We start from the raw sequence: 21,267 nt of genomic DNA on the forward strand, positions 1-21,267 counted from the left end.
GTTTAATAGAAGGACTTCACTTTCCACTTCACCTTCAAAACAAGCAACTGAGAGAGGAGAGGGGAGGGGTTAGAGATCAGACTGATGGTGGCAAAAATGAGTTGTATATGCACAATCAATACTCACAACCACTCACACATGAAATGCATATCAATACACAATTGTAAACATCAGAATAACCAAGTAACACATTTGTAATATTATACTGATCTTTATCAAGACTGTGTAACTTTTGTTGAAGTTATGGGATAATGCCAAATGCCTGTTTGAAATGTAAGTCAACAGTAGTTTAGCATTTAGCTAAAATACTTATCTATTCTAACAGTAACACACAGAGGAAACACATTGCTGATTATATAGAAAACCCTTATTTGTACAAAAACAATATCTTTTGAATACATATATGTAGAAAGAAATTGCAGACGATGTGAACTCAACTAGCTTAGACTAATTTCTTTGTATTACATTAGGCAAAACCACAATAAGTTCAGTTTACTCATCTTGAGGGTTATGCATTTACCAGATAGGCCAAGTCTTAGCCAGTTGCATTATAGGAAATGTAGGATCCAGTCTTTTGGAGCTTGTAAAGACTAGGCCACCAGAAAGGGTGCTGGACTTTAAAGCCAATTGATTGAGCCGCACGATTAAATAATTTAATCCCCATTCAAGTGAGCGGAGCGCTAAACCTGAAGTACTGAAGAAGGCGGAGGTCTCTAATGCACAGAGCTCGCCTTAAACACTGGTTCTAGTCCTTATAATACATCCATGGTTAAGACAGGATATCTGGTACGCTGCTGCTTTGATTTTGGCTTTTCCATCTGTCTCTTGTGTCTGTCAACAAAGCTTTAACAAAAATGCTAACATCAAACATAAAATAAAACACTAACATTGGCAATGAAAAAAGTAAAAGGCTGCAAAAGGATGTTGCGTTACACACACACACTGCACACACACCCCCTTATAATAACATACATAATTACTGCTGTTTTACAGTTGAGATAATCAGAGAGTTAGCACTTTGACCGTCTCCTTTAAGGTGCAAACTGAAATAGGGGTAGATCTCTCCAGTGAACCAACACTCAGTAAAGGAGTAGATGTGAGATTGAGCCGTCACATCGTAGAAAGACACGAGACTTTCCTCGTAATCCACAAAGACTCCCACCTTTTGTGGTTTCTCTTTCAGGGACAGACAAACTGGTGTAGCTGTCAGGGCTGCGTACTTGTTTTCATAATGTTCAACGACATAGTAACCGTTATCTGGTTTCAGCGAGAGTTTCCCCTCGCGGTTTGCACCGCCTCTTGCTACGCCCAGATTCCATCCGGTCTTGTTGCTGACAATAACCTCCCAGTACGACTTCCCAGAGGTCAACCTGTTGAGGCCCAGGACGCTGCCAAAGCTCCCCGGAGCATCCTGGTTCTCTCCTCCGCTACTCACTTTCTTCCCATCAACAGAAACGAGGCATCTGTGTGCGGTGATTGGATCCAGCTTTACATCCACTGCAGTTAAGATGAAAACAATACAACAATTATATAACTGTGCAGAGGATTCAGTTCCACATATTTTATAATGGATTATGGCGGAGAAGAAGTACGAGGATAAATTTGTCCATGTAGCAAACCAATGGGTCACCAATCAAACCCAAAACAATGGGCTGACCCAGTGTTACTTTTATTATTATAATTATTGTTGGGTTATTTGGTTACAAACTGTTAGCCCATTTGATGATGATGTTGATGAGCCCTTTGACTGATACTTTGCAAACATAATACAATACATATATAGAAATATAACATTAGCTATGTGCTAAGAACACTTTCTTCAATGTCTCTAGAACTTGAAGAATACTAGAATTTCTTTTTGAATTTGAAATACGCACCTGCAAACGTAGAAATCCATTTAAGCTCTGTTGGAAAAACATACATTATTTTGTTAGTTAATTAGTGACTGTAAATTACAACTATTGGAACACAAAATACAAGACAAATGAGATGTAACGATTGGTAAACGCATGGACTCGCCAATAGCGGAGAGTTTATCCAGATTCTGTTGAATTTGTTCCATCATGGTTGATGTTGTAGTTCTCAGAGTGGACAGTGAACGGTCAAGGGACTTCTGCTTAGCATCCTCTGCAACTCTCACCACTTCTGAGAAGACACTGGTGATCTCCAGCCGCTTAGCTTCTGAGCTGCCCTGAAAAGGCCAATGTAGTGCTTTGATTTAGGTATCAAGTCATATTTAGGAAAAAATACAAAACTTAGAAGTTCAAAATGTTGCAGCTTACCTTACAGGCTTTTACAGATGATCTGCCTTGAGCCACCTTTTGTTCTCTCATCTGGATTTTGTCCTTAACAGCTGTGTCAGCTGCATTTCTGCCTGGCCTTACCTTGATTTTTGTTAAATAAAAAGGCTTTTGAGTATGGTATGTCACCCATACAATCACATGAAGTTGAAATATACTTACTGTATATTGCTATCCTAATTGGATATATAGTTTTTAGGGGTAGGTTATAGTAATGTCTGAGTGATACCACTAGCATGACTTTTTTAGCATGCTAATATTAATTAGTACTAAACAAAACCGACATTGCCATCCCTCGAGGAGCACTGTACTCTACCAGGATGGCAAAGGCATGCCCGGCTCTACTCTGCCTTACTCTACCTCCGATTGGCTGACCCTGACATTCTTACCCTAACCAATCCCACTCCTCTTGCCTAAACCTAACCAACCAAACCAATGAAGACAATGTGTACTAGCCAGTCAGAGGGGGAGTAGGGTTGGTCATGCCTTCCCCATACCTTTGCCATCCTAGGAAATGAAATAGTAGCTATAAACAGAACTAAAGAGGCACTGGTGCTGTACCTGTGTTAGATTTTGGACCTCCTTGTCTTTCTCCTTTGGGTGGACTGCTGTCTCCTGGGCTGTGGTAGCTGAAAGCTTCTGAGCAAATAGATTCACCTGAAATTGAAAATAAGTACTCAAGTATCCAACTAATTAACGATCCTAGCAACCACCTAGTTACCTTGTCAAACACCCATGCAACCACCCCTCTACTAACATCTCAGCAACCACCTGGAAACATCATGATAACCAAGTAACACATTAGCTATTACTTGAATTATCACATTATCACATGAACATATTGGCATAAGATAAAGTTAAGTTGGCCTGCGTGTGATTGACTTTTAGTGGTCAACAGAATTACATAATTCATACTGAATTAAATCCCACAGTGTATTATGTTTCCTACTTTCTAGTGACCTACCCCAGTGACGTCTTTTACAGAGGGTCTAACCTGTGACAGTTTTTCCTCTCTGTGTTTCCCCTTTAGTCGGATTGCTGTTTCCTCACTTGTTGCAGATGAAAACATCCGGGCCAGTTCCTTCACACTCAATGCAAGCTGTACACCAATAAGTAATGAAAACAAAAAGACGTGTGCTTATTCTGAAGAGTGCAGTAAAGAAACATTAAACCAAAGTGTGCATGTAACACTTTGGTTTACATGCTGTAATATAATAAAAAGGGGCAAATATCAGAAACAGATGAAAATGTGTATTAGGCTGAATGTCTTTTAAGACATTCCAGCAAGTCAAAATTAAACTGTACCTTTGTGCCAGTGGATGAATCTATTTTAGGATCCTCAGTTGTGGCTTCTCCTGATGCAGGATTCATTTGGGTGATGGCACTTCTGGTATCTGGTACATTCTGTCAGAGAAAGGTGGAAGGGTTATAATATTTGAGGCATTTGGTACAAAATGTCCAAAAATGAATTTGTGTATTCAGCTGCACAGACATTTATTTTGTATTATTTTTATATATATTCTATGGCTGAAACTAATGATTATTTTCAGCAATTAACCTGCTGATTATTTTCTAGATGATTGAATTTATTGTGGTGCGCAAGTAAGCGTGGGTGGAGAGAGAAAAGAATACTGGGGGAATCACTGAACCTGCTTTTGATTTTTGTCCAGATAGTCGAAAGCTCATTTTGATCGATTTTCAATTTAAAATTGCTCGATTTTAAATGGTCACAGCCCTGATAGAGGCACTAGTACTGTACCTGTGGTAGTTTTGGATCCTCCCTTTCTTTCTCCTTTGGCTGGACTTCTGTTATCTGGGCTGTGGTGGCTGCTGAAAGCTTCTGAGCTAATAGCTTCACCTGAAAGATATTAGGCACTCACATATCCAACACATATACACCAACATGATAACATATGATAATAACTAATGCTACTGTATGAAAGGTAGCACATTACAGCCTAGAAACAAGGTCACAAAAAAATGTAGTCTCGCATTGCTAGACCTTGGTCTGGCGAATCCACACAGCATTCCGAGATGGGAGAAAAACGTGCTCTGGTTTATTGGCATTTCTTTAAACCAATCACAATCGTCTTGGGCGGTGCTAAGCACCCGACACAGCCACGGTGCCGCTGCAAAACAGCCTCAGGAAGGAACTTGTTTTTGTGGAACACAATAAAAGTTGTTTTAGTCGTGCGAGAGAAAACTCAGATTGGACAGATAGTCTAGCTAGCTGTCTGGATTTACCCTGCAGAGATCTGAGGAGCAGTTAACCATAGTCCTCAGAAATCCACCGCAGTTAAAAATTACATTAAGAAAGCGCAAGGTAACGACATCCGGCCGAAAAGAGTGACATTCAGCGGAATTTCCGGCAACGGAGCAATCCCAGAAGTGGAACGTCGTGGATATAGACTAAAAAAATGAAACCGGAAAATGCAACATTACATTGATCATTTTCTGTATTTTAGCAAATCCGGCACCTCAGTGAGGGAAAAAATAAGATTTACCTAGTAAAGACTACCTGTGACAGTTTTTGTTCCCCCACATCATCACATACCCTTCACCATAACTAGAGATTGGCATGGGGTACTTTCCATAAAATCATCTCTCAATGCAAATCAAACCAGCTATTAGGCTAACTGAAATAAAACCATGCCAATCTCTAGGTATGGTGAAGGGTATGTGATGATGTGGGGCTATTTTAATTCCAAAGGCCAAGGGACCTTTATCAGGATGCATAGTATCCTGGATCCATGAAATAACTGGCCTTTAAAAATAAAAATCCTGCCTCTATGGGAATTTAACATAGGGGTGTACTCACTTATGCCCCCTGTATTTTAAGGAAGAACATTTATTTATTTACGATACATTATTCATTCACAAAGAAAATTGGTGTCCTTAAAGATTGGATTTTTCCTATTTTTTTTAATTAAGGCATTAAGATCAATTTCCAAGAGATGATTTTTTTTATTCCTCTTTTTAGTCAACTTTAGCATGGGTGTCCTAATTGTTTCACATGACTGTACATGCTGAAGGCGAAGCAAAAGGTGCTGGATGTGTCGCTCACAGGTAGGTCTAAAAATGCTCATTAGCTGTTTTTAATATGGTTTCTTTCTCATATGCTATATTTGAGCTTGAAGTGAGGACAATGTAGAGATGTTGCAATCACAGAACACCCTACTGAGCAACTGGAAATCGTAATAGAGGCTCTTAAACAGTAAATAGCTTGATCATCATAGTGTGATACATGTGACAGTGAGTGATCCTTCCTGTCCTTCTCCTTAGGCTGCACTACTGTGGCCAGAGGTGAAGATCTTGGATACTCCCCTACTGATCTATTCAGCTTTAAAAAAAAGTTAATGAAATTTACATAAAAGAAAGGAAAGTACTTCATTTGTTTATGTTCACAGTCAGAGAATTCCAACAAATCTTCTTTACCTGCACACCAGTGGAGAAATCCTGCAGCCAATGGCCTGCTTTTGAGTTTGTCCCTGTTTGGAAAGACAGTTGTGGAGTTGTAAAAGCTGTAATAAAAGGAGATGGTCAGTCTCAGCCTTTGCTGCTTTATTTTTCAGATTGTCACACATTGCGCACTATTTTAACGATCTAAGCGCATTGGCGTGAAGCACCTGGCGCAGGAGCGTTTAGGGCGTGTACGAATCCACTTTTGCTAGTTTAACGGCGGAAAAAAAGGGTCCGTGCGCCGGGCGCATGGTTCAAAAGGGTTGTACTTAGTGTCTTAATTAATTCATAGGTGTGTTTCGGGCGTAACATGCAATAAACCAATCAGAGTGTCATCTCCCATTCCCTTTAAAAGTCAGGCACGTTTGGACCTTGGTGCATTGCTATTATGATGGCGGATTTGCACCGTAATATTTTTATTATTGATCTTTAGCATGTTTGTGTGCTGCTACGCGTCCCTGTGTGTGTAACAAGCATAGTGTATTCGCGCTGTGCATAAGCTTAGGCGCATTTTACTAATGCGCTGTTAAAATAACAATGAAATGCTGCATCATTGACTTTAGACCAGGTTTTTGTTGGTCAATGGCACGATCACTTCCCACTGCCTCAAGATAGCAATATGCCAAGAATTCACCTGAACACACCTCCTTGTAAGACCATGGGCGCACAGATGGGTGCAGGTGCATTTGCTATTTAAACGACACTGGGCGAGAAATTGGTCGGTCTTAAACTAGCACAGACACTTGTGTCGGGCTTTGCACTGCGTCGGGTGTAAGATAGGATCCAAAATCTAGTTCTGACTGAATTATAATCCTGTACGTAAGTGATTTGGGCTCCTCCTTGATTGTGGCTGCTGTTGCAGAGTCGATGCTCGGTGAAACTGGCACATGCAGGTTTAGGTTATCCAAATGTGTCTAAAGGTTGTAAAAGTGAATACTTGTCAGGGTTGTACATGCATAGAGGAATTTTTGGTGCCCCCCCCAAAGATGTTTTAGCCAGCCCCAATAACTAGAATTGATCCTCTCTGTGTTTAAGAGAGATAAGAAACATATTTAAAGTTTAAAAACCCTGCTTGTCGGTCTACTTGTAAAAAACAATACAATAGAAGCACTTGTGCTGTACTAGGCTTGTGCCGAATTGCTTTTATCCTACGCAGATATTAAGGTGACATACAGTACAGGGAAACATCTGCTGAGTAGGGGTCAAATCTGTTGGCATTGAATATTGGGTAAAAGTTACAAAACACTGTCAGTGTCAAAAATGACGCATCTGACACAACAAGGTCTACAAATACTCATAAGCAGTTGTAAATAAACATAAGAGTTCACATAAAGTACTAACCTGACTCCAAGCTTTCCCATCCTGCACCTGGAAACTTTGAAAATGAATTATAGAGCCTTAAACACTTAAGAGGTTAGTACCTGTGCCAATGTTGGATCCTCTCCCTTCAGGTTGGACTACTGTTGCTGGGTCTGTGGTGGTTGGACGCTCTCTGACCAAACTCTTCACCTGGAAGATGTTAAGCACTCGTTACTAATAGAATACTGATGGAATCCATTTAGCCCATTAAAACAGTGGTGCATATCACAATCAACAAAATGTTGAAAAAACGAGGCAGATATAAGGATAAAATAACTAAAAAAGGTGCCTAAAATACTTGAAAATTATAACATATCTATGTATAATAAATGTTGGGCACCCAGATAGCCCAGTTGGTGGAGCGGGCGCCCATATATAGAGGTTTGCTCCCGGACGTGGCGGGACGGGTTTGACTCCGACCTGCGGCCCTTTGCTGCATGTCGTTCCCCCCTCTCTCTCCCCTTTCATGTCTTCAGCTGTCCTGTCAAATAAAGGCCTAAAATGCCCTGAAAAAAAAAAAATGTCTAAAATAAACAGTCTAGTACCTGTGATAATGTGTGATCCCTCTCCTTAGGTCGGACTACTGTTTTCCGGGGGACAGTTGGGACGCTCCCGACCGATCTATTGACCTGAAAGATAAAAACCGAATAAGATGTAAATTAGGGCTACACCATATGAGGAACATATGCCATAATGTTGTTAAATATCGCAATTACTTGCAATGAATTAACAGATAATACAGCACATTGCATGTTGAATGAAAGAAAATAAAAGAAATTATTTTCAATTTTGTTTTTTGGAACATTGAACTGAACACAAGGCACCAGCACCTGGGTGCAATATCGTAGTCTTTCCTGATGCGTTTATCGTTGCGTCTGGATGACTCACTATAAAAAAAGCGATATATTGTGTAGCCCTAATGCAAATTCCATTTATATTGTTAACACTCAGCGATTAAACAATAAACTATGGTAAGGTAAATATAAAGAATAAAACAGCTAAAAACAAACTTGGTTTCATTTCACAGAATTTCAACAAATCTGCTTTACCTGCACACCAGTGGAGAAATCCTGCAGCTTTGAGTTTGAGGCTGTATGGAAAGACTGCTGTGGAATTGCTAAAGCTGTGGTGAAAGGATATGGTCAGTCTCAGCCTTAGCTGTTTTTTTTCAGATTGTTACACAAAATCTAGTTTTGACTGAATTATAATCCTGTACATACGTGGCTTGGGCTCCTCCTTGATTGTGGCTGCTGTTGCAGAGTCGGTACAACTGTTGATGCTCCAATTCCCTGCCATCTCTCTATGGTCTGATTTCTAATAAAGAAAAAAAAAAAACAGCCTTAAAATAATAAAACTAAAATGTAAGTTTAAAATAGTGGGTTTAAAGCTACAGTGCGTAGTTTCTGTCGCCCCCATGAGGAATTCTAAGTAATGACAACACGCAGTTGCTAGTAGCCAATGAGGACACAGAGGATTAAAAAACATGATGGACTCTTCAGAAGAGGTCATTATCTTCCGTCGATTTTCTGCGTGCGAAAGTCACCGGACGACACAAGTTTCTGAACACAGCCATACTGAGAAATACAGAGAGAGTTGTGTGGAGCTGAATTAGCTTTGTAGCAACTCATTTGGCAATGGCTTGAATGTAACAGTCGTTTATTAATATCAAAAAGTTACGCACTAAAGCTTTAAACCTAACAGGTAAGTACCTGTGATAATGTTTGGTCCTTCCTGTCTTTCTTCTTAGGTCTGACTACTGTCACCGGGTATGTTGGTATTGGATGCTCCCTGTCTGATCCATTCACCTGAACGATGTTAGTTTCATGTTATTTTTCATACTTAGTCACTTCGAATTCAGAGAATGTGAACTATTCATATAGATGTTTTACTCGTGGATGGGTGGAGGAATCCTGCATCGGATGGCCTGCCATTGAGTTTGTGGCTCTTTGGGAAGAGCGTGGTAGAGTCGCTGTAGTGAAAGAATCAATCTGTGTCTCAACTGCTTTATTTTTAAGATTGTTATGGAAAATCTGGTTTTGATTAATTATAATCATACGTACGTGTTTTGGGGTCCTCCTTAAATGCGGCTGCTGTTGCAGAGTCAGTATGGCTCCAATATCCTGTCAAGGCTCTACTATCTGTTCTCTAATAAAGGTGAAAGGTCACTAACAAATACTAGTATAGTATCGAAATACTATTATAATACTGTTCATACTTTGACACTTCACAGTCAGAGAATTTGAGATGTTCATGAAGCTGTTTTACCTGTAGATGGGTGGAGGAACCCTGCAGCTGATGGCCTGCCTTTGGGTGCGTGGCTCTTTGGGAAGAGCGTTGTGGAGTTGCAAAAGCTGTAGTGACAGAATATAATCATTCTCTATCATTCTCTATGGGCGCACAGGTGGGCGCACAGATGGGTGCAGGTGCATTTGCTATTTAAACGACACTGGGTGAGAAATTGGTCGGTCTTAAACTAGCACAGACACTTGCGTCGGGCTTTGCACTGCGTCGGGTGTAAGATAGGATCCAAAATCTAGTTCTGACTGAATTATAATCCTGTACGTAAGTGATTTGGGCTCCTCCTTGATTGTGGCTGCTGTTGCAGAGTCGATGCTCGGTGAAACTGGCACATGCAGGTTTAGGTTATCCAAATGTGTCTAAAGGTTGTAAAAGTGAATACTTGTCAGGGTTGTACATGCATAGAGGAATTTTTGGCGCCCCCCCCAAAGATGTTTTAGCCAGCCCCAATAACAAGAATTGATCCTCTCTGTGTTTAAGAGAGATAAGAAACATATTTAAAGTTTAAAAACCCTGCTTGTCGGTCTACTTGTAAAAAACAATACAATAGAAGCACTTGTGCTGTACTAGGCTTGTGCCGAATTGCTTTTATCCTACGCAGATATTAAGGTGACATACAGTACAGGGAAACATCTGCTGAGTAGGGGTCAAATCTGTTGGCATTGAATATTGGGTAAAAGTTACAAAACACTGTCAGTGTCAAAAATGACGCATCTGACACAACAAGGTCTACAAATACTCATAAGCAGTTGTAAATAAACATAAGAGTTCACATAAAGTACTAACCTGACTCCAAGCTTTCCCATCCTGCACCTGAAAACTTTGAAAATGAATTATAGAGCCTTAAACACTTAAGAGTTTAGTACCTGTGCCAATGTTGGATCCTCTCCCTTCAGGTTGGACTACTGTTGCTGGGTCTGTGGTGGTTGGACGCTCTCTGACCAAACTCTTCACCTGGAAGATGTTAAGCACTCGTTACTAATAGAATACTGATGGAATCCATTTAGCCCATTAAAACAGTGGTGCATATCACAATCAACAAAATGTTGAAAAAACGAGGCAGATATAAGGATAAAATAACTAAAAAAGGTGCCTAAAATACTTGAAAATTATAACATATCTATGTATAATAAATGTTGGGCACCCAGATAGCCCAGTTGGTGGAGCGGGCGCCCATATATAGAGGTTTGCTCCCGGACGTGGCGGGACGGGTTTGACTCCGACCTGCGGCCCTTTGCTGCATGTCGTTCCCCCCTCTCTCTCCCCTTTCATGTCTTCAGCTGTCCTGTCAAATAAAGGCCTAAAATGCCCTGAAAAAAAAAAAATGTCTAAAATAAACAGTCTAGTACCTGTGATAATGTGTGATCCCTCTCCTTAGGTCGGACTACTGTTTTCCGGGGGACAGTTGGACGCTCCCCGACCGATCTATTGACCTGAAAGATAAAAACCGAATAAGATGTAAATTAGGGCTACACCATATGAGGAAAATATGCCATAATGTTGTTAAATATCGCAATTACTTGCAATGAATTAACAGATAATACAGCACATTGCATGTTGAATGAAAGAAAATAAAAGAAATTATTTTCAATTTTGTTTTTTGGAACATTGAACTGAACACAAGGCACCAGCACCTGGGTGCAATATCGTAGTCTTTCCTGATGCGTTTATCGTTGCGTCTGGATGACTCACTATAAAAAAAGCGATATATTGTGTAGCCCTAATGCAAATTCCATTTATATTGTTAACACTCAGCGATTAAACAATAAACTATGGTAAGGTAAATATAAAGAATAAAACAGCTAAAAACAAACTTGGTTTCATTTCACAGAATTTCAACAAATCTGCTTTACCTGCACACCAGTGGAGAAATCCTGCAGCTTTGAGTTTGAGGCTGTATGGAAAGACTGCTGTGGAATTGCTAAAGCTGTGGTGAAAGGATATGGTCAGTCTCAGCCTTAGCTGTTTTTTTTCAGATTGTTACACAAAATCTAGTTTTGACTGAATTATAATCCTGTACATACGTGGCTTGGGCTCCTCCTTGATTGTGGCTGCTGTTGCAGAGTCGGTACAACTGTTGATGCTCCAATTCCCTGCCATCTCTCTATGGTCTGATTTCTAATAAAGAAAAAAAAAAAACAGCCTTAAAATAATAAAACTAAAATGTAAGTTTAAAATAGTGGGTTTAAAGCTACAGTGCGTAGTTTCTGTCGCCCCCATGAGGAATTCTAAGTAATGACAACACGCAGTTGCTAGTAGCCAATGAGGACACAGAGGATTAAAAAACATGATGGACTCTTCAGAAGAGGTCATTATCTTCAGTCGAGTTTCTGCGCGCGAAAGTCACCGGACGACACAAGTTTCTGAACACAGCCATACTGAGAAATACAGAGAGAGTTGTGTGGAGCTGAATTAGCTTTGTAGCAACTCATTTGGCAATGGCTTGAATGTAACAGTCGTTTATTAATATCAAAAAGTTACGCACTAAAGCTTTAAACCTAACAGGTAAGTACCTGTGATAATGTTTGGTCCTTCCTGTCTTTCTTCTTAGGTCTGACTACTGTCACCGGGTATGTTGGTATTGGATGCTCCCTGTCTGATCCATTCACCTGAACGATGTTAGTTTCATGTTATTTTTCATACTTAGTCACTTCGAATTCAGAGAATGTGAACTATTCATATAGATGTTTTACTCGTGGATGGGTGGAGGAATCCTGCATCTGATGGCCTGCCATTGAGTTTGTGGCTCTTTGGGAAGAGCGTGGTAGAGTCGCTGTAGTGAAAGAATCAATCTGTGTCTCAACTGCTTTATTTTTAAGATTGTTATGGAAAATCTGGTTTTGATTAATTATAATCATACGTACGTGTTTTGGGCTCCTCCTTAAATGCGGCTGCTGTTGCAGAGTCAGTATGGCTCCAATATCCTGTCAAGGCTCTACTATCTGTTCTCTAATAAAGGTGAAAGGTCACTAACAAATACTAGTATAGTATCGAAATACTATTATAATACTGTTCATACTTTGACACTTCACAGTCAGAGAATTTGAGATGTTCATGAAGCTGTTTTACCTGTAGATGGGTGGAGGAACCCTGCAGCTGATGGCCTGCCTTTGGGTGCGTGGCTCTTTGGGAAGAGCGTTGTGGAGTTGCAAAAGCTGTAGTGACAGAATATAATCATTCTCTATCTCAGCGGTTTAATTGTTCAGATTGTTATGCAAAATATATTGACTGAACTATAATCCTGTACATACATGATTTGTTTTCCACCTTGATTGGGCCTGTTTTTTCAGCAGAGATGGTACGGCTGTTGGTGCTTGGCTGCAATGGCGCATTCTGTCAGGTTAAGGTGGAAAGTTGCATGTAATTTGATATTGTTTGACACAATAATTATCTAGCACTGCTAAAAAGCTGTGCTAAAAAAACCTGAACTTTGACTGGTTGCCCATATATCCCTCTAGAATGTACAGTATACCTCCTCCTTGACAGTTGTTCTCTTAGCTCGCTGATGTTTCCTTTGACCCACTTCTTCCCCCCGATTGTTCCAGTCGCACTGCTCTGTCTTTGGGATCCTCGTTTTCTTCGGCGTGCATCCCATCCCATCTGTGCAAAACTTACCAGTCTTGATAGAAGTGTTGACATCTAGCCTGAAGTCTTTTTGATTGTCTGTGAGTCCCACATGTCCCCACATGTACTGCTGTTCATTCGCTTCAACCCTCACACCCTTTGGCGTGCATCCCATCATGCCTTGGTGAGTTCTCAGGCCCTGGTAAGTCGTAACTTTGGACCAGCCGCATTGACAAAACTGGAGGCTCTTGTCTGAATAGTAGCCTGTTGTGTGTGTTTGAGACATAATCAAAGAGTTGATTTCGATCACATTTTTTATTAGGTGAAAATACAACATGTATCGGGGGAAACTTTGTGCAAAACTCACCAGTCTCGATAGAAGCGTAGAGCTCCAGCTCAAAGTCCTTTTTGATTGTTTGTGAGTTCAATATGTCCCCACATGTACTGCTGTTCACTCTCTTCCACCTTCACACCCCTCAATGTGCATCCCATCTTCCCCTGGTGGGTTCTCAGGCCATGGTAGGTTGTTACTTTGGACCAGCCGCAGTGACAAACCTGGAGGCTCATGTCTGTTTTGTTGAGTATCTGAAGAAGTCAAATGCACATTTTTATCCGTCAAAGATGGGATTTTTTTGTTTATGCATTCTACAGATTTAGAAGTAGAAGCGACAACATTTTAGACGCAACAATTGCTTCTCAAAACTTTCATTGATTCATTGTTTTTAAGTCATTTATAAAAGTAGAATTTCTCTCTCCAGTTTCTCTAATGTGAGGACTTCTCTCAGTTTTATATCATTGTAAACTGAACACCTTAAGGCCTTTCGCCGGAGCCTACGTAAGTGACCTGATGTTTATACTTGTGCGCTGGTGTGTGCGTCGAGCCAGCATGTTTGTGTGTGTGTGTGTGTGGGGGAGTGTGTGATAGAGCGATGGAGAAGTGAGAGTGTGACGGCAATTAGCGACTCTAGAGTCATAGTGAGAGAAACAAAGTGTCTCCCCTGTGTTTTCTGACCACGGTGGGAAATCTGTAGCAGGAAAAGTGAACCCTCTCCTTTCATTTCATGTTGTTTATGGAGAAGGAGAACCAGGAAATGAGTCGGGGGAAATGCAACGCTACCAAGCCGCGGCCGAGCGTCGCTGCAACGTGTAGTTACATTTTTCGAGAGGTGCGCGTCGGGCTACGGCGTAGGGTCCGGTGTAGACGCAAAGGGGTCTGCGGGGGTACGCCTTTGATTTGACGCACAACCATAAAAAGGCCTTAAGAGTTTTGGAATGCAATGTCTATTTTCTGACACATTTAGCGCTGGGCGATATGGAAAAAATCAAATATCACACTATTTTTGACCAAATATCTCGATATCGATACCACATATACCATCGATATTGTAGTGTTGACTATTGGTGCTTTCACAAAATATTTACACAATGAGATTTTTGATAAATAATCATCAGTAATGTGGATATAATGACTAAGTGGGTAAAGGCAAATAATAGAACAGTTAGAACAGTCGGGTAAGTTCAGAAAATGACATCACTTTACTGTAACGCAGCCTTTAAAACCAGGAAAAGACAACACTTATGTCATAACACGATATTACGATATCCAAAATCTAAGACGATATCTAGTCTCGTATCACAATATCGATATATTGCCCAGCTCTAACACATATACAGGTTTTCTACAGGTTTCACCAAGCCAAATTTAAGACTTTTGAAGACCATTATGAATAAAATGTAAGACCTATATCACAACATTAAAAAAAATGTCAGATGTCAGAGTCCATTGGCATTATAGGACTGGTGTCTAGATTGGCTGCAAAATAAGTTGCAAGTTGGTCTCATTTGTAGTCATAATACAGCAAATTATATTTGGACTAGCGACAGAAAGAAAGAACTACAACCCCACAAAATTCTAAAGCAATGTAGGAACATTTCAATGAGCATTCGAGGTAGCGTTACATGAACGTAAGAAAAATAGGACCTGTTGAAAATTATGTAAGACCTAAAACGCAATACTTAAGTGAACTTAAGACTTTTTAAGGCCTAAAATTTGTATTTGGAAATTTTGGAACCAGTGGAAACCCTGATATAAAGGCATGTGCATGGAGAAAATGATCATAATTTGCACCAAGAGGCTCAGGGTGATGTTGCAACAGCGTCCTCCTCTCTACTGCTGTACTTTTCATACTCAAGGCATCACTTCCATCTATGCAGAGCAAATACTAGAAAGCTCTCCTCAGATGGATTGGACATACAGGCCTTTTATTTTTATATGATTTACTGGTGTTGGATGCAGAGCTGCTTAAAAACTTCAGTCAATTTTACAAGAAAGTTACTTTGCCATAAATTCTCTTGAGGGAATGAGAGAGAAAAAAATATCCTGATCTGTAAATTTTGCCTAGAAGAGTAAATATGATTATCCAGCAATAACTGAGTCATCCTGATTTGCTCTGATTTACTGTTAAGAGTCATAATGCATTTCTTTATACAGTTCTCAATTTTATTTCAAGGGCCATACTACTTGACTCCAACTGTCTCTGCAACAGGAAACTGTATTTCAACCAAACTATTTGTCCTTTCAATAAGAAACATGATATGCTCTCCTCTGGACTAAAAACATCAGTCAGAATTTATGATTCATCGATGAGTCATAATGTAACCTTTAAGATATTTGTCACTATTTGTAGTGTAAAGCAAGGAGAAAAAATAACCACATGCAACTCCTTTTTCGTTTTTTAACTAGATTGTTTATAACAGTGCATGGTAGAAGCAGCTAATTAAAGGCTGTTAATACATGATGGCTAAGGCTACCTACCAAAACGAATAAAACAATTAACAGACATCTCTCCATTAGCTTCTTAATCTGGCCGTGGCACTTAAACTGATTTAATATCACCGCAAACATCACGAAGACCAAAATTGACAACTTTTCCGTTATTTTTGAACAAGCTTACCTGTTATGCAACCCACAGACTTAAAAAGCTTGTCCTCTGCACATTATCAGCTCGTTAAATAGCATAGAAAAGAAAATGTATTGCATACCCTGTGGTCCTCTTCTGTTCAGTTCTCCACAACTGTGATGTTTGGAAGCGTACTTTTTTCTGCTTTCAGTTTCATTTCTGGGTAAGAAAAGTGAAAAACCCGCCAACCGCGCGCTTTTTCACTCAGTTCCAAGAAGCTGCTTCTTCTCAGCCCAGCCATGATTCATCAAAATGTTGCACAATAAAAAACTATTCAAGTGGTTGATTAAAAAAAAAAAACTTGATTCAATTTGAAAGTTTAGATATTCATATTTTTATTTAGAGGTTAAAGAATTTGTAATGATAGCACATTTTGTAAATAATCAGGATACATTGAATGTGCAGCACCCCCACCCACCAAGAATAAATACATGCATGTTTAGGCTACTAACATTCCCAAAGTTACCATATAGGTACATTTTACACTTTTGCTTTTACAAATTGTATGCATCATCTATCATAAGTCTTATAAGTATTGCTGCACAACTTTCATAAAATTTACCATGACCATAGAAAATAAACATTTATAATTTTCATAGGCATTTATAAATGTTGTCGAACTGCGTGTCAATCACTGCTCATGCACACACATTCATTCTCCCTTGTGGGAGTAAGGGCTTAGGGGATCGTTTTGGGCTTTAGCGGAAAGGGGGGAGGGACTGAGAAGTTGTCGCTGTTAAAAATGTTTGGCTAAGTCCTGGATCTTCGCAATCCTACCTAAAACACCTTTAATTATTTATTCCAGATCCATTTAACCTCAAAGGGCAGGAGTCACCACAAATTCCCCCTTCATATTGTACGAAACAACCTTTTTGACTGGGCCAAACCCACACAGTCTTGACAACATTTTGATGTCCTAATCATAATGTTTCACACCACAAATAATCAAAGGATCAGTGTTTTTCTCATCTTGTTTTACATGTGGACTGAAATATGGGAAGACCTCGTCATTGAAGGAACACTCAGTAAAGGAGTAGATGTGAGATTGAGCCGTCACATCGTAGAAGGACACGAGACCTTCCTCGTAGTCCACGAACACCCCAACTTTCTTAGGTTTGTCTTTCAGGTAAAGACAAACTGGCGGTGCTGTCAGGGCTGCGTACTTATCATCTTCATAATGTACGGTAACCCAGTAACCATTATCTGGGTTCAGCGAGAGTTTCCCCTTGCGGTTTGCGTCGCCTCTTGCCACACCCAGGTCCCAGCCCGTCTTGTTGCTGACCTCCACCTCCCAGTACGACTTCCCAGAGATCAACCTGTTGAGCCCCAGGATGCTGGCAAATAGATCATACCTCTCCGGAGCATCATCTACTTCTTGGTCCTCCCCTTCATCTTTGACTTCTTTCCCATCATCAGAAATAATGAGGTGTCGGTGCGCCGTGTTTGGATCCAGCTTTACGTCCACTGTTAATTACAAGTTGAAGATAATTATGTAACATGAGGGTTTGATATGTGGTGGTTGTATCACTCTAAATAAGAAGAAACAGCTGGATTGAGACGGATAACTTTGTTAAGCAGCACTTTACGGTTCTTCCCACTTCACCAGCTCCACAACAACAACACTTACTTGTTTTACTCCATCACATGTAGCTGAACTAACCAATCAGACGCTAGCAGAACTTAGACTCAGGTAAATGCGATGAAATCCACACATGTAGATTCTTAACTGCTGATGTAAATAATTAAACATGTAGCCTAAATATGCAAGTACTGACTGTTTAAACACAAATATAATAATAATAATAATAATAATAAATAGTAAACTGTATAAACATTGTTAATACATTTTTGTAGATTAACTCAAATATATGAACAATTTGTAAATCTCACAATTATAAGATCTAAATCTAAAAAAACATCTGTTTTTGAAAGATATTCACAGGAAGAAACTGATTAAATCACATACCTGTAAACTTTGGGACTCTCTGAAGCTCTGTGAAGTGAAGAAATAGTTTTAGATCAATTAAGTCAAACGTTTAGCTTTTGACATTTACCGCCATGATTGAACTTACATTGGTAATTGAACTTACCAATGGAGGTCAGATTCTCCAGTTTCTGTTGAATTTGTTCCAACATGGTTGTTGTGGTTTTTCTCATGGTGCCGAAAGACAGCGATGTGTCGAGCTCTACCTCCGTCGAGTCTTTAAGGTGGTTCAGGTCTTGAAGAGATGGGTAACTCTGAGACAGGGAGAAAGAGAGAGAAAGAGGATATTAACCAACAGGATGCAGATACAAATATCTAATCATACAAGCCGTGTTGATTTAGAGGTAATTTGATCAAAATACATTGTGCAGCTCTTCAAAAGACACACTTTTTCTTTGTCTGTTAAACATATGAGTCCAAAATGGTTCATTTTTCTCACCTGAAGGAAAAGGATGTGATCGTCAAGCGCAGATATATCGTCCAACTCAGAGATGGTCTTCTCGAGCCCGTTGATCTCAGCTTCCAACTTCAGTTGGATGTCTTTTGCCTTGTTCTCCACCGCCTCCCTCCTGTCCTGTACTGGCTTAAGAGCTGCCGCATGGGCTTCCTCCACAATGGCAATCACAGCTGTGAACACATTCTCAATATCCCACCACTCATTCTCCAGCTGGTCCTGAAAATGGAAGAAAAGCAAGAGTTGTCCATTTGACAGTGTAATATTAATCTTGAAGCTGAATTAGCATTTCTGTGGGACACTGTACAGTTGTTCCAATAACTGCTATACTGTTTTGAAACTTGCTTGGAGGACTCATCTGATTGGCTAGTCAATCCAGGTCAACCTATAGGATCAGTAGTGGTTGGATTTTTTGTAACTTACCTTGCAGCTCTGAAGAGATGCATTAGTCTCATCCACCCATGATTTTCTCTTCACAATTTGCTCCTGTAACTCTGCCTTTGTGTTTTCAAGCTTTGCCTGTATTTAACAAAAAAGTAAGTCAATATCCCAACTTCAACCCTCATGTCATCATTTGAGTACCTCTTTTTGGTGTGTTTGCAACTCGATTATTTTCTCCAACGTATCACAATGGATTAAAGTAAATGTACACTACTGTCATTACTAGATTCAAAAATGTATAAGTCCTTCCATATGCTCATTCACCTTCTTTTTGACCCATTCGTCTTCAATAGGAACAACCTCCTCCTGATCATCTTCCAGACAAAGTACACAAATACATCTCGCTCTCTTCCTGCTGTACAGCTCTAAGGGGCGTCCATGCTTCAGACAGGCCCTCTCATCCAGGTTCTCCACAGGTTCCACCAACTTGTGGCCCTTCAACCTTTTAGTTGAAGAATGATTCTCCAGGTGGGTAGAACAATACGAGGCAAGACACACAAGGCAGGACTTCTTAGCCTTCAGCTTCCGCTTTGTGCAAATGTCACAGGCCACTTCACCGGGCGCTAGAGTGTACTTAGCGTCTTCCTCCTGGGTTTTTTTCACCTGTTCGGCAATGCTTCTCAGGACGATGTTCACCTTTGGGGTTCTCCTCAGAATCTCCTTGCATAGGGGGCACAACCTGTCATTGTACTCGCAATTGCGCTCCAAACATTCCTTACAAAAGGAGTGGCCACAAGCTGTAGTGACAGGATTCACAAACAGACTCATGCAGATGGAGCATTTCAGATGTGTCTCCATTGAGACGATCACGCTGGGTGATGGTCTAGCGGAGGCCATATCTGCATAAAAAGAAAATTATGACTGAACTGACTTCATTGTGAGTATATTGAATTAAGCAAGCTTGCAAATATTAATTCATCTTCTCATTCATAAGAGGAATAATGTGTTAGTAGTTCTTTCAAAAGCTGCATGGTCTTGCTTTAAATTGTCATTTGTCAACTGAGCAACTTATGTTTAACATATGTGTGCTTTATGCTGTAAGTACATGCTTTTTAATTTGGAAAAATCAGCAAGCTGTTAGCACATCTTATCAACCTACTCTAATGGCCAGTATGTACACTGCTTACCTATATTGTGCATCTTTTTTATTCTTACTAGTATTGTTTTCTGCTAACCCATTAAGAAAGTGAAATTTTATAGATGCAGATTGTCATTGTATTCCAGTAATTTAATGATTTCTTCACTAGTGGCTGATACGTATGGATTTCAAAACTCTTTTTCCACCCAAGAGGATTGTATTCTACTGTGTGAGTGAGAAAATGTTCCTGTACAATGTAGAGTTTCTACAACAAGCCACTATTCTATAACATTTTAGGTGAAATTAAGAGTAAATACTGAATGGAAGCAAGAATCTTTGTGCACAACTCACCAGTCTTGAAAGGGGTGTAGACATCCAGCTGTAGGTCCTGTTTACTCTCATCAACCTTCACATCCTTTGGCTTGCATCCCTTCGCCGTCTGGTGTATTTTCAGTTTATTATAGGTCGTAACGTTGGACCAGCCACAGTCACAAACCTGGAGGCTCACGTCTGAATAGTCGTTTGTGTCTGTCTGAGACATACTGTAATGGAAGAGGCATTACTGGTGACACTACAAATAGCAGAAAATTATGCAAGAGTTCAGGAACAAAAACTCCTCCCCAAGCCACAGAACTTTGAAGTAATGTCAAATGTATCGTCAAGCCAACATATTTAAAAGTACGCAATAAGATGTAGAGTGTAATATTACCTTTCAGCTATTGAAATGCTCCTTAGCTCCCAGGCTTCTGTCTCTCTCTCTCCACTCCCACCTTGTTTGTGTGTGTGTGTGTGTGTGTGTGTTCTTCCTCTGGTCCGTCCTCCCTGTTAGGTTTCATTTCTGTTCAAAAGCTATGCCACTAACTTCCGATGTGGGCATGCAAATGACTAACCAAATGTTTGTCTGCTGCAGGGTGTGTTGAGCAAGTTTAAACAGCTCACAGGTTACTGGCCAAAATGTTTTGCAGGTTCGTGATTACAACTTTGCGCAATGTTTGACTGGTAGACTGACATGGATTAAATCCAATAAGGTTCATTGTCAGTTTCTGAGGCAAAAGCATAACCTAAAAAAAAAAAAAAAAAAGTTATTTTTACTTTGTTTTGCATGAATACAGTGATTTGGGTTTGACATTTTATTCATTTGTCCAAAAAAAAAAAAACCATTTAAACACTGAAATACTGACCTGCATGTATAAAAATAAATTGGCATTGCACGTTAGCATTTATCATTTTATTGCCATGTTCATTTCCTTACAAGGTGCATCATGTTCCAGTACAATATAAAACACATCATCCACCCAGGCATAAGTTACATTCATACCACATACTGTATTCTCTCAGTGAATCCTCCTGAATCAAGTGATTACTTCTAC

The 21,267-nt window shown here is 39.9% G+C and overlaps 2 protein-coding genes across 5 annotated transcripts; both read right to left on the bottom strand.

The window, feature by feature from the left end:
- Window positions 1-87: 87 nt before the first annotated feature.
- On the bottom strand, window positions 88-16,120 carry LOC144534032 (uncharacterized). 4 transcript variants are annotated; one of them, XM_078275657.1, is made up of 29 exons: window positions 16,023-16,120; window positions 13,348-13,565; window positions 12,889-13,244; window positions 12,668-12,749; window positions 12,486-12,571; window positions 12,281-12,365; window positions 12,110-12,189; window positions 11,930-12,025; window positions 11,441-11,534; window positions 11,270-11,343; window positions 10,766-10,849; window positions 10,283-10,370; window positions 9,384-9,469; window positions 9,179-9,263; window positions 9,008-9,087; window positions 8,828-8,923; window positions 8,339-8,432; window positions 8,168-8,241; window positions 7,664-7,747; window positions 7,181-7,268; window positions 5,736-5,821; window positions 4,060-4,158; window positions 3,606-3,704; window positions 3,295-3,399; window positions 2,862-2,957; window positions 2,283-2,384; window positions 2,020-2,191; window positions 1,878-1,904; window positions 88-1,497 (listed from the first exon to the last, which is right to left on the bottom strand). In XM_078275657.1, the coding sequence occupies exons 3-29, from the start codon at window positions 13,156-13,158 to the stop codon at window positions 977-979; spliced, it is 3,033 nt and encodes a 1,010-aa protein (XP_078131783.1). In that variant the 5' UTR covers window positions 13,159-13,244; window positions 13,348-13,565; window positions 16,023-16,120; the 3' UTR covers window positions 88-976. The 4 variants fall into 4 exon arrangements, with proteins under 4 accessions (XP_078131783.1, XP_078131784.1, XP_078131781.1 ...); XM_078275658.1 differs by having other exon boundaries at window positions 3,265-3,399; window positions 5,736-5,788; window positions 16,023-16,119; XM_078275655.1 differs by having other exon boundaries at window positions 3,265-3,399; window positions 16,023-16,119.
- A 130-nt stretch (window positions 16,121-16,250) lies between these two features.
- LOC144534034 (E3 ubiquitin-protein ligase TRIM39-like) lies at window positions 16,251-20,717 on the bottom strand. Its single transcript, XM_078275660.1, has 8 exons — window positions 20,607-20,717; window positions 20,249-20,439; window positions 19,084-19,658; window positions 18,802-18,897; window positions 18,364-18,597; window positions 18,031-18,178; window positions 17,907-17,933; window positions 16,251-17,404 (listed from the first exon to the last, which is right to left on the bottom strand). The coding sequence occupies exons 2-8, from the start codon at window positions 20,436-20,438 to the stop codon at window positions 16,857-16,859; spliced, it is 1,818 nt and encodes a 605-aa protein (XP_078131786.1). The 5' UTR covers window position 20,439; window positions 20,607-20,717; the 3' UTR covers window positions 16,251-16,856.
- Between the last annotated feature and the right edge of the window lie 550 nt (window positions 20,718-21,267).

This window comes from Sander vitreus, chromosome 19 (assembly GCF_031162955.1).
Source record: "Sander vitreus isolate 19-12246 chromosome 19, sanVit1, whole genome shotgun sequence".
Lineage (NCBI taxonomy): Eukaryota > Metazoa > Chordata > Actinopteri > Perciformes > Percidae > Sander > Sander vitreus.